This window comes from Pseudorca crassidens, chromosome 20 (assembly GCF_039906515.1).
Source record: "Pseudorca crassidens isolate mPseCra1 chromosome 20, mPseCra1.hap1, whole genome shotgun sequence".
NCBI classification, from domain to species: Eukaryota; Metazoa; Chordata; class Mammalia; order Artiodactyla; family Delphinidae; genus Pseudorca; species Pseudorca crassidens.
Window position 1 is genome coordinate 47,047,198 of NC_090315.1, and position 13,451 is coordinate 47,060,648.

Below are 13,451 nucleotides of genomic sequence, written 5' to 3' on the forward strand. Positions count from 1 at the left end.
AGGCTGCTCTTTCCAGGCCTTTCCCGTGGCATAAATAAGAGCTCAAAGTATTAATTTACCGCTGGTGAATGAGAGCCGGTCCCTGGTTTACGCAGGGCAGCGATGGACTGAAAAAGAGCAGGGGTGGAGAGGGAGGAACACAGCTTCCTCAGGCCCTTTTTTTCAGGGCTGTGAGCGGACCTCTGCGTTTCACTGTCCATCTTGATCCAACTTCTCAAACCTGTAACATTTTGGCTGCTTTGTACCTTGTCTGGCACATCAGACATTTGAGCCTCTGAGCAGGGGCCTGTGTACCCTCTAGAGGTTCAGCAAGGAGAAGCCTGGACCCTTGTCCTAAAGAGGCTACACCCTGATGGGGACACTGGCCAACACGTGGCTCTGTATGTGGCAGACATACGCCAAAGGAGAATGCGACATGTCCCACGTAGGGGGCTCATGGAACGGAAATGATCGTATCTTGGGGAGGTGTGGGAGGAGCCAGCGCCATTGACAGGCAGGTAGGCTACTGACCAGTGGGGTGTGACAAGGAATAGGGAGATCATTCCCGAAATCTCAGATTTAGAGCTGTGCTGTCCAATACAGTAGCCACTAACCAAAATGTAAATGAATTAAAAAAAAAAAAAAACTAAAAATTCAGTTCTTCAGTTATACCTTAGCCATATTTCAGTTGTCCAGTAGCTACACGTGACCAGTGGTTTGCACGTTGGACAGTGCAGATACAAAATTGTTTCCATCTTCGCAGAAAGTTCCTGTTAGATAGCACTGCTTGAGGTAAATTCTGCGCCCACTTCTGATTCACCATGAAGGCGTGCTGTCTTAGAATGCAGCTATAACTCATCTCCAACATTTCGGGGACGGGAGTTTCAGATTCTGTTATGTCCAGTGAATGATGCTTTTATTTCTGTCTTTTCTTGGGTCTGAGCGAGGAGCTGAATTGAAATATTCAAGCGATTAAGCGGTTCCTACATTCTTCTAGGGGCGTTCTTTTCCAAAAGAAGAAACAAACAAACAAACATACAGCCTTCCACACATTTCAGAATGTCCATAGGAAAGATGCGAACACATCAAGTTGATTTTTGTTGTAGTTTTTCCCGGTTAGTAGCACCTTGCAGTGCTTGAAATGGGATCTTTTTTCTGCTGGAACCTGGGTGGTGGGTGGGGGAGGGCCCATGGTGCCTCACTTAGGGCTGCCGCTGTGAGCCTGGCCTCTGATTCTCTGCCCCTCTCCTTCCCTGCAGTGGGCGGTGAGATCCCCCTAGACATGCGGCTCGGGGGCGGGCAGCTGGTGTCAGAGGAGCTGATGAACCTGGGCGAGAGCTTCATCCAGACCAACGACCCGTCGCTGAAGCTCTTCCAGTGTGCCGTCTGCAGCAAGTTCACCACGGACACCCTGGACCTGCTGGGGCTGCACATGAACGTGGAGCGCAGCCTCCCTGAGGACGAGTGGAAGGCCGTGATGGGGGACTCGTACCAGTGCAAGCTCTGCCGCTACAACACCCAGCTCAAGGCCAACTTCCAGCTGCACTGCAAGACAGACAAGCACGTGCAGAAGTACCAGCTGGTGGCCCACATCAAGGAGGGCGGCAAAGCCAACGAGTGGCGGCTCAAGTGCGTGGCCATCGGCAACCCTGTCCACCTCAAGTGCAACGCCTGCGACTATTACACCAATAGCTTGGAGAAGCTGCGGCTGCACACGGTCAACTCCAGGCACGAGGCCAGCCTGAAGCTGTACAAGGTAAGGCCCAGGCTGTCTCTGGAACGGAGTGGTTTGGATCCCTGGGTGACGGGGAGGGCTGGGGGCGGACACACAGAGAGGGGCTGGGGGCTGGCTGGCGCCCTGGCGTGGGGAGGGGAGCTGGCCGCCTGGTGGTGGGCTTCAGCTGGGAACTGCAGGGTCTGTGTGTGGGGTGCCTCATTTGGGGGGCAGGTTGTGTTTCCAGCGGCCCGATACTGCACATTGTTTCCTTTACCCTCCCACTGTCTTTAGAACTGACTTTTTTCCTATCCCACATTTGCTATTTCCCTAGTTCTGGCTTTGCCGTTGTTCTCCTGTGTTTCCCCTCTCTCCTGCAGGCTTTCTGTTCTCCTTTTCCATCTGGTTATTTCCCCCCTTTTTAGTCTCTTCTCCCCGGATGCCCCCTGGGGTTCTTTGTTTATTTGTTCGTTCGTTTGTTCATTCATTCATTTATTCAACAGGTACACATTAATCCCCAACCATGTACCAGGCCCTGTTCCGGGCCTACGTCCATGCACGAGGTAGACAAAACGTCCCTGCCCTCCTAGAGCTCCCGTTCTTTTTGGGGGCGGGGGGATGGATGATGAACGCAATGGATAAATTAGACGGTAGGCCAGAAGGTAGTGAATGCTATGGGGAAAAACAGGGTCGGGTGAGGGGCCCCTTTGTTCTTTCTCGCTCTGCTTCCCGTGTTCTACACCTCCTTTCTCTTCCTCATGTTTCAATTTTCCTTCTTCTTGCCGGGCTTCTCCCGTCCTCCACCTCTTACTCTGTCCTCTCTGCTTCTTCCTTCCCTCCCGTCCCTCCTTCCTCACCCCTCGCTGCCCCCTCCATTCTTTCTCTCAGTCCGCAGACAGTAACAAGGAGGAGGTGCTCGGCTACTGTAAATAGTCCTTTCACTGGCATGGCAGAATCGCTCCAGACGCTTCTATTGATTTTCACTGGACTTAAAGCCTCACCTTTTTCTCTAATCATCTCATAATGGCTTTAGTATGAACAATCAGGTACAAATCGCCGTAAATCTGCCCAGCCTCCCTCTCCGTCCCTTCCACGCCCTCTCCCTCTCTTTCCGTTTCCCTCCCTTTTATTGTCAGTCTCTCTTCTTTCCTTTCACACCGTTTCCCACATCTTTGGGCCAGCGAGCGCCACGTTTCTCCTGACCCTGAGCTGCTTTCATCCCCTTTCTGCTCATGATGATTTTAAATGGAGACTCCAAGTAAGGAAGACTCTCATCCTCTCCCCGTATCGGCCTCTGCCGAGATTGATAAGTGTGATTCATTTTACCGTCGCTCGTTCTCAGCTTGTCAAGAGACCTGGCTAACAGGGATGAGAGACCATTTTAGGGAAAGGAGGAGAAAGCAGGCACGAGGTAGTGGGAATAGAATGTTCTGGAATTGGCTGCTGACTCTGGCACGGATGGGCTCAAGCGTTGCAGAGGGGAGGGTCTGGGCACCCCCACCCCTTGCCCTCTGTGAGCAGGACCCTCCCTGGATGGCTTCACCGTGTGCCACCCTCCTCGCCATCGCTTTAAATCGGAGGTTTTCATTGGCCACAGGGTGGTGCCGGTGTGGTCAGGAAAACCTGATGGAGAAACCGGAGGAAAAGCGTTTCTAAAGGACCCAACTGAGTGCAGTTAGTGCAGAGGACCCGGTGTGGCCCCGGAGGGTCGTATGCAGCTTTGCTGGAGGTTGTTTAGAGGCAGCACGAAGCTGGCCTCTTCCACCTGAGGAAGAACATTGCCTTTTAGATGATAAAATGTGTGCGGTGGTGATTAGCTCTTCATGCTGTGGCCTCCAGTAAGAGTGGACCAGCCCTTGGATTTGCTTCTGAAGGGCCTGGAACCTGGAGGATTCGCTAAGCACATACCTTTTTGGTCCCCGGACCTCGTGCACTGGTCACGCCTAGAGGGTCGGGCTGTGGTGGTTTCCAGGGTGGATGTGAGGGAAGCAGTTTGAGTGTTTCCGTCTGTGCTTTGCTGAACTAGCTCTGGTTGCTCATCCCCTGCCTTAGTTTCCTCATTTTATTTATATATATGTATGTATGTATTTGTGTGTGTTTTTGAAGATGGAGCAAACTCCTGCCCCGAAAAGGCAGCATAGTAGAAGCATAAGTACTGGGGTGCAGGGTAGAACGTGGGAACCAGCGCTTAGAGGGGAGGTGCCCAGGCAGCGCGTTTGGCCGGCGCATCTTAGGGGTGACCTCCACCCACATTCGGGGCCGAATCCCCCGTGTCAGGAGCCGAAGGTCGTCAGTCTGGTCTCATTGGGTGACGAGCGTCCCCGTGACTGCTGTGGGGGTGGGGAGTTCTCCCCCCCACTCCTGGATGTGACCCAGAAACTTAGCATCTCAGTGCCTGCCCCGGGCCTTTCTGTCCCACAGCGTGGCTGAGATAAACTCCTCTTGCCCCCGAGGGGGGTCCCTCTCACAGGGTCTTGTGAGTCCTCGGATTTGGGGTGGGGCTTGGAGGTGTTTGAGAGTCAGTTTTTCTCTAGGCCCTGGTGTGGCCTGTGGTAAATGGAGATTGATTGCATGTTATTTTTCCTCTTGCTAATGTAATCTATTAGCCCAGCACATGCATAATCAGTTTAGAGCACAGTTAACTGGATATAATCGAGTTCTTTACTGTCTGCTAGAGAAACAGCTCCAGATGCTGCTGACCGGGAGGGCACCCGGCTTCTCCCACACGGCCCTCCGCACTAACCCCTTCCCCAAGACCGACCCTAGCCCCCGCCCCACTCCCACGCCACCCACCCCATCTTGGTCCCCTGGCAAATTACTCACGATCGGTCGGCGAGAGACCCACGCTTGCTTTCTGTTGCATCTGCTGAAGTGGTCGTGATGCATCAGACTTCCTCGTCGGACTCCCAGCCTCTCTTTGCCTTCCTCTTCCTTTGGCATGCTGAAGGAGACAGAGCAGCGGTCTCGGGAGATGCAAGCAGAAGTGTAGCTTTCCAGTCCGTCCTTGGACCACACACTGGTCCAGAGTCATTTCTCTCGGTGTCATAAATCCTGGCACGTATGTTGCTGGATTAGGACTGAGCTGTCTGAAAGCATGAGATAATTCCTAATCTGGACACAAGAGAGGGTTGGGCTAACCTGCAAAAAGGAGAAACTAGCGATACTCTCTCTTGGCTGGCTGGAATTGTCTAGTTTGGCTTATTGTGTGAGAGCAATTTTTAAATCGAGATTAACGTTCATCGAATTCTTCCTCCCTGCCTCCTGGAAGTGAAGGAAAGTGGGGGTCAGCTGGGGAGCCCCAGGCATCAGATGGAAGCTGTTTCCTTTTTTCTTTGCTCCCAGGTTACTTTTCTGAAGTGCTCGTGATTAAATTCCTTGAGTCTTTTTATTGGGTCTTAAATAGCCGTGGCTCTGGTCCAGCCCCCAGTGCTCGTATGTCCAGACCCTCACAGCTGCTGTTATGGGCACTGTGATAGATTGACACAGAGACACAGCGGGAAGGCCAGGGGCCCCAGTCAGGCTTAGAGGCTGAGCTCTTGGTTTTTTGCTTATAGTGATTCATCTGAGCCGGAATGGAAGTGTGTTGTGGGAAGGGTACTCGTCTCTCATTAGGGCTTGAGATCCAGAACGGGAATTCCTCACCTTACTGCTTTCCCACATAGATGTTTCACTCTTCTCCTAGAGGACCTGCTCCCAGGCCCCAGTCTCCCACTCCTTCCCCACACAGAGATGCGGGGTGTCCTTGCTTGTCTTAAGTAGGGGGGCAGCAGGTACTGCTAGCGACTGCCCTCCCCTCTCCTCCATGCTAGCGCAGATCCTGAGTCACTTTGTGGGTTCAGAGCTAGTGGGAGCTCTTCTGTGTTTATCTGGACTTGCCTGCTGTGTGGCTTCCCTGGTGAGCTCTCTGAAATCTGTAGTGTTTTCCGCTTGGGGGAGGAGGGTGCAGAAAGGGCAGTTGGAGATCGGCGCACACCTGCCAACTATTAGACTCTGTTTTTCACTTTGATGTTTTTCTTCACCTGAGAGTCATTGGGATGGAAATCCATCAACTTGAGCAGAGAGATTAAGACCCCCACCAGAATCTATTACTCAAACAGTTCCCAGCTGAGTTTTCTTTGATTGGGCCCAGCCCAAAAGTTTCATATTAATCTTAAATTATACACAAAGAAGGTTGTCTACCACAGGGTTGGGTCTGGGCCCCATGTGAGCTGCATCGGGCCAGCTAGGCAAACCGAGGGGGAGATGCCAGATCTGTTCGGTTTCAAGTAGGAGGTAGAGTATGACACCAACTGACTGAACGATACTCACCCAAATTCTCCACGTAGTGGGCTTTGATGCTTGCCATGCTGTTGGGATTACTCGAGGTAGAATGAAGGAAGAAAGCCTCTGTCAGACTCTGCATTACTCTAGCATCCATCTTCTCAGTTCTTTCCCTGACGGGGTTCACCCTCCCAGCAGGGCAGTAAATTCACCACAGGATGGATGGACAGATTGGAAGATGTACAACAAGTCAGAGGTTTGGTTTGCAGTTTGCATTCTTCATGCTCCTTTATGGGTGCGCGGGGTGGGGGTCTTAGGCACACATCTGCACGCTTCATGCCCACAGATGGTGACCGGCAGCCTTTGTGTTGCTTGGAAAGCAAAAAGCTGTCCCTCTTCTCTCCTCCCTCCTCCTTCCTCGTCCTCTCCACCCTGATGTGGCTTCATGTTTGAAGCCCTGGTACAGGTGCCATCTGGTTTCCATCGTCACTCTGGAGCCAGTTCCCTCAAACCTTGCTTTCTCATTAGGTCGACTTTTTTCTAAGTGCATACTTATGCCTTCTTCTCTCCATACCTTGGTGCTTTCAACCAAAAATGAAAGGCAGGGAGTGTTTTCCTGTGGTTAATTTAGAAGGTGTGAAGGGCCAGATGTTTTGGTAAATTTGAGCACCCTTCGCCTTCATGCCCTCCATCTCCTGGAGCAGCTGGGTGTCTGAAGCTCATTTCCCTCACTTGATGGCTGGGCTCGCGGGATGGGGAGCTTCTGGGGCTGGGCTGGGAGACTGCATGCACATGGGCCCTATGGTCACCACTGGAGAGCCCGGGGGGGGGGGGGCTCTGGCGGTGTTTCTGGCAACATGATAACTTCAAGGGGACTCTAAGAAGGTTGAAAAGTCAAATCTTTTTTGGAGGCAGGGCTTGTGTTGGGACAGATTTAATCCTTCACTGCTGTATGAATTATGGCCAACATATGATATAGGAACGTGTGGCCAACGTGTGGCCAATGGGTGCAGTGTGAAAGATCGGCACCTCAGTGCAGTCTTGCCCTCCTTCCAGAACTATCCCACCCACCTTCACCTGAATCCCTCTAGTGGGTGTCATTTCATTCAACACATTCATTCAGCTGATTGGCTTTAAGCACAAGCTTTGCCTAGATCCCTCAGGTTACTGGATTATACACACCTTCATGTCAAGAAGGTTGGGTCATTGTTACCTTTTGGCTCCCTGCTTTAGATACCAGATAATGGAATTGAAATCTTATTAGATGAGCCTGTTTTTTTTTAAAGTCCAGTAGTAAATATGCTACCTGTTGAAAAACCAGTTTCATAACCATTAACCGTAACACTTTCCCCTTTTTTCCAAATGCTCTTAGTATTTTTATTTTCTCTTTTTTTTTCCCCCTGCATCCTTTTTGTGGATGGTAAAGAATTGATCAGACCCCTTTAGATTATTATTGTATTCTTAATTATTTCTTCAAGACTGGCATCCCACGTTTACCTCAAGTGTAAGCTAATAATAAAATGTGGCTTCCTTATTTTTATGGTAGAAATTATTAGTATGAGTAATGTGTGTTCACTGTAGAAAATTTGAAAAATCCAGGGAAGTATGAGAAAATAATCATCAGCCTAAACCCCATCATATGACAACATATTTTTATTTCTTTCTTTTTGCATAACACAAGATGCATAAGTCATCTTACAAAATTGGAATTATGCTGCATGTATATAGTATTATACCTCAGCCCTTATATCTTTAAGTATTTTTCAGTACTTTTTAAAATGGAAGTCTTTTTTCTACTCTCCAGCTCCGCTCTCCAGAAACAAATCACTGTTATTTAGATTATCTCCTTTTGGTTTTTTCTTTCCTGTGCTTACACTGATAGAAATAATGTGTGCATGTGTGTACACATACATACTGTTCACTTAAGAAATCTTTATAGACACATGCTATGCTTTTGCCTTGCTTTCCTCATATAGCTTTTTATCCTGAAAATCATTTCAGGTTATTATGTATTGATCTAGCTCACTCTTTTTAGTGGCTACATAGTTTTCCATTTATTGACCAGGTCCTCACTGATGTACATTTATGTTATCTGCAGTTTTGATCTTACGGACAGTGAGGTGTAGGGAACAGCTGTGTTCATACATGTCTCTACACTTGAGCTGTTCCAAAAAGTGGGCCTGCTGGGTTCCAGGGTGTCATGCCTGTAGACAGAGTACTTTCTAATGGCCCTTCAGAAAGAAGACTCTGTCAGAATATTATTCACATTGTTAAGAACATTTTAAATATTATTAAGTTTTAAGTATTTTAACTATTTTAAACATTTCAAGTTTTATTAAGAACATTTTATCCCCTCCCTGTATTAGGTGATGCTCAAACCCCTGCATGGTGACCGACACTACGTTATTTTTTTTGTTTTCATCAGGTTGACAGATTTGTTCCAATGTGGGTCTCTTTAATTGTTAGATAGGGTGAACGTTTTTTCATGCATTTATTGGCTGTTTGAATTTGTTCCTTTTAATATTTATTTATTTATTTTTGCTGCATTGGGTCTTCGTTGCTGTGTGCGGGCTTTCTCTAGTTGAGGCAAGCGAGGGCTACTCTTCGTTGCGGTGCGTGGGCTTCTCATTGCGGTGGCTTCTCTTGTTGCGGAGCACGGGCTCTAGGTGCGTGGGCTCAGTAGTTGTGGCTCGTGGGCTCTAGAGCGCAGGCTCAGAGTCGTGGTGCACAGGCTTAGTTGCTCCACGGCATGTGGGATCTTCCTGGACCAGGGCTCGAACCCGTGTCCCCTGCATTGGCAGGCGGATTCTTAACCACTGAGCCACCAGGGAAGTCCTGAATTTTTTTAAAAATGAATTTATTTATTTATTTTTGGCTGCGTTGGGTCTTCATTGCTGCGGGTGGGCTTTCTCTAGTTGCGGCTAGCAGGGGCTACGCTTCGTTACAGTGTGCGGGCTTCTTATTGCGGTGGCTTCTCCTGTTGCAGAGCAGGGCTCTAGGCGCGTGGACTCAGTAGTTGTGGCGCACAGGCCTAGTTGCTCTGTGATATGTGGGATCCTCCCAGACCAGGGCTCAAACCCGTGTCCCCTGCATTGGCAGGCGATTCTCAACCACTGCGCCACCAGGGAAGCCCATCCTGGATTTTTAAAGAATATTTATTTATTTGGCTGTGCCGGGTGTTAGTTGTGGCACGTGGGATCTTCGTTGCGGCATGCGGGATCTTTAGTTGTGGCATGTGGGATCTAGTTCCCTGACCAGGGATCTAACCTGGGCCCCTTGCATTGGGAGCCCGGAGTCTTAACTGCTGGACCACCAGCAAAGTCCCTTGGCTGTTTGAATTTCTTTAGTGGCTTTCCTTTTCATAGCCTTTGCCCTGTATTCATTCATTCATTCAGTTCATTCATTCATTTGGGGGTTTGGTCTTTTTTGTGATTGGTTTGCAAGAGCTCTTGGTTTATCGGGGCCAGTGGTCCCTGCTGTGCTGTGGATGCTGCAGAAATTTCTCCGAGTCTTATTCATCTTTCACTTAGCGTATGATGTGCTTCAGCCTACAGAAACTTTTTCGTTTGTATGTTGTCCAATGTGCATGTCTGTTTCTTTATCCTTCTTACTCTTCTCTTTTTCCAGGGAGGCTCTCTCTCGCTGCTAATGTTATAAAATAATAACAGTAATAGCTAGCTCCTATACGACACTTATCGCAAGCAGGTACTATCTGTCATACCTGCTTTGCAGGATTAATTGATTTACTCTTCTCTTAACCCACCTGTTTTCAAATGGGGGAACCCGAGGCAGAGGGCGTTACAAGTCACCAGCTAGTGCGTGTTGTTGGAGTGGGTCTTCAAACCCAGGCAGGTGGGTACCACTTGACTGATAGTTTCTTCAATACTTTCTCCCTGTTTAAGACTTTAATTTTTGAGGAATGTATTTTGTATATGGTACATTGTAGGACTCTGTTTTTGTGTGTTGTGTGATTTAGGACCATGTTTTCTTTCAGATAGGATGGTTGGTTGTCCAACAGATTATTAAATAGCCATTCTTTCCTTGCTTATGTGAAAAGCCCTGTGTATCATCCCCCATCTGTAGATCTTACAGAGCACCTCCCGAATACTTTGCAGATTTGGGTCAGTCCACGCATATTTCCAGAGTATTGCTTGTCGAAAGCACTGAGACGCAAGAAGAGGGAACACGCAGGCGGTTCTCTTTTCCAGGCATGTAAAGCCCTGTGGATGAGGTTTCTTCCTCTCTCCTTTTCCTCTTCCTCTCTGGTGCATTCCCCAGGGTGAAATTTCTTAGATTAATTACCTTCATCTCAAATACACTGGGATGAGGGAGTCTCCAGGAGAGAAGGGGGCTTGAGAGAGGGACCACATTTTTTATTGTTTCTTAGTGGAGACTGTGGGTCTCACCTCTTTCTTTCCTTTTTTTTTTTTTTTTTTTTTTTTTTTTTAATAAATAAGACAGAGAACAAATACTGAAAGTCTGAGAATTTCTCTTTTCTGAAGCTCTTACTTGGATAGCAGGGGGATAGTGTGGCTGTGTCCGCTTATTTCCAGGAGGAGCTGTTTTCAGCTACTGGTGACAAGTCTTTTGGATTCCAGAGAAGGTGTGCCATGGCCCCGACTCAGGCTGAGGAGCGGGGCCGTCTAATTTCAGAAAATCGAATAACTACCGCTTTGTGGAAATACTTGAAACCCTACCACGTCCACTCTCCCCCGCCCCACAAATCCTTAAGCTCAAAGCCCTAGGCCTTCTTGGGAAAGAAAAGTCTCAAAGTATCCATCCCCGCCAGCCCAGCCCCGTGGAGAGGAGTAAGCCGTACTACTTGTGGAGTTCTTTGCGCGAATGCCACCTGCCGTCTTAGGGTGGTCTGTAACCCTAAGAATTTTGCTGCAAGTATTCCATTGCCTCCACATTCCAGAATAAGCCTGTGTTACAGTCGCTCCAGGTAAACCCTGTCTGGGGGAAAGCGACGCCAGCTAGCAGGGGGAAAGACCCAAACCCAATTTTGAGTCCTTTTGACTTGCTCAGGACTTGGACTCACAGGACAAATTTGCATACATTTAGCCCCAACAGGTGTTTCTGGCTTTTTGTTTTGAAAGGGAACTTGCAAGGGAACAATTCAGCACTGTCAGGAACATTGTCAGAAGGCAAGAGTTTTAAAGAATTACGTAATGCACCCGAACCGCAGTCTTTGTTCCTTTTTCAACATAACTTGAAACTCTAAATGCTATTTAGGTGTAGGGTGGGAAAGGCTGTTGCTGTGAAAACCCTTTCGGTAGCACTAACTGAGTCATTTAATACTTTAATATTTAATAAAATTAGGTTTCCAGCAATTTTTTTTTTTAAGCAACCAGGTTTTAGGGTGAACGTTAAAAATGTTAAAGACAAAAAAAAATCTACTGCTCACAGAGATGTTGGAGGTTATTGAAACCAGCAACATCAGGCTGGTGACCCTGAGGAGGACGGAAAATTCCCACAGCAGGGACCTCAGGGTCAAGTTGCCAAATTTAGCAAATAAAACTGTGAAATATGTACACAGTCACATGTAAATTTCAGACAGACAAGAAGTAATTTTTTGTTATAAGTATGCACCGTAAAATATAATTATATTTACTTATCTGAAATTCACATTTACCTGGGCATCCTGTGTTTTCTCTGGTAACTCTTCTCTGGATGACGAAGAAATTCTTTCCTAGTGTCCTACCAACTGGCCCGGTGGGAGCGTAAAGAGAGATAAGTGGCTTCCTTGTTGGTAAGGCCTCTGTTTTTTTTTTTTAATGGGTCCCAGCAAAAGAGGAAAATTACAAAGGCCTGTAGTGATGATTTCCAATTTTTGTTATTTATAGAAAACTCATATCAGATTTTCACATTTTCTACATTAAATAAATTGCTTTTCCTATAATGAAATCTGAAATTTTCTCCAGAGCTATTTGTTAAGATTTGCTTTTCAATAATTTTTTCATTATTTCCTTTTATTTGAAGTGCTTTCATGTTGCACAGCGAGACGGACGGCAGGATGCCCAGTTCAGTTCGTTGCAGTCTTGCCAGAGGCTTCCACTGTCCTTGCTCACGCTAGGCTCCTTGGGCCTCTTTCTTCATTGTTATTTGTATGTAAGTGGTAGAAATTCACAGCCCTTGAGCATCAGCTGTTGTCGATGGCACGGCTGTGCCCTTCCACAGGTAGGACTCTCCGAGGAGACGCTGAAAGTGGGTTTGAATCAGGACTAATCATCAAGAATGATTAAGGAACCTTCTCTAGGGTCTGTATCCTCATTTTGTAAGAGGCAAACTAGTTAGAAGGTTAGAAATGTTTATCTACTGACAGTATTTGAGTTGTAACATGTTAATTAGCAGGGCAGGTTCCCAGTCCCAGGACGAGGGCCTCCAAAGCATATCCGGTCTCTTAGGTCAACAGTTTTAACACCATTTCGTTTGCTGGGTCAGCCTGTGCGTTGGAATTGCGGGGAGGATTTCTCACGTCCTTGCTGTCTCTGTTGAATCTTCTCTTTCTCTCTCTGACCACAGGCTCCTTCTTGAGGATTGTTGGGCCCTTGTAGCCGCTTCTGAGCCAACCTCTGGACTTCCCTGGGTGACGTATCATACCAGGTTGTCCTTCTTTTCCTACAGAAGACAGGGCCCTGGGGCCCCTGGTTCTAGGATGGGAGTGTCCCTGCACCTGTCACCTTGGTTTGCTCTCCTGCTGCTGGTTTGGACCCCAGCACTTAGCACACCATTCCCTGGTTTGGTCTATGGGACACCAGTAAATGGGAAGGGGATTTCTCCCTCTGGGTCAACAGCATTTATTGAGTCTGATTTTGTGCTGAGCCCTGAAGTAGGATTTTTGACTTGGGCTGATAAATCTTGTAACATGTTACTTAAAAACATCTTTTGTGTAGGGAGCTCATACTGAGTGGCATGCGCTGGGAGTGTGTTTTACCTCCAGCGTCTGTGCTCTGTGACAGGGACCCCAGTCCCTGCATCTGTCTGTTTGCCTTTCACGTTGCTCTTGCTTCTGAATCTCCGTCCTTTTGGAAGAGTGCCCAGGGCGACATGAGCAGACACCAGGTATAGTTCTGAGTTAGGAGAAAATCACTTTCCCAAAACCTGTGGCACACAGGTCATACCTGTGTGGGGCTGGAACTTTTTTCTGGTCTACCCTTACTTCCTTTCTCTCTTCTTCCAGCCAAAAAGTTGGAAAGATCCCACAACCAACCACAGCCTTGCTGATACCTGCCCTCCTGTGACAAGTAGGGAGGACAGAATCCCAAATGACCTCAAGGCTTTTCCGGCAGGATCCTGTCCCCCTTAACTGTTGGAGGAGCGCTGGTGTCCCCAGGCTGGGGGTTGGTCTTGTGGTCTTGCGCACACATCTGGATTGTACTCAGTTCCTTTTTTTGGCTTTTATGTTAATGTATCTTAGGGCTTTGGGGACAGTGGGAGCAATATTGTTGGGATTTGGTGTTTGCTCCCGGGTTCCCTTTGGCCCTTGCGAGGGAGG

General features: G+C 48.1%; 1 protein-coding gene across 9 annotated transcripts in view; it reads left to right on the forward strand.

The window, feature by feature from the left end:
- The window catches only part of ZFHX3 (zinc finger homeobox 3), a 256,795-nt gene that overhangs the window by 93,844 nt on the left and 149,500 nt on the right, over window positions 1-13,451 (forward strand). For all 9 annotated transcript variants that reach the window (XR_010938973.1, XM_067718710.1, XM_067718716.1 and 6 more), the window contains one exon: window positions 1,239-1,735. Coding sequence is in view for 8 of the 9 variants with exons in the window: in XM_067718710.1 (XP_067574811.1) it covers window positions 1,239-1,735 (497 nt within the window). In the remaining variant the exon portion in view is untranslated. The remainder of the gene's footprint in view (window positions 1-1,238; window positions 1,736-13,451) is intronic.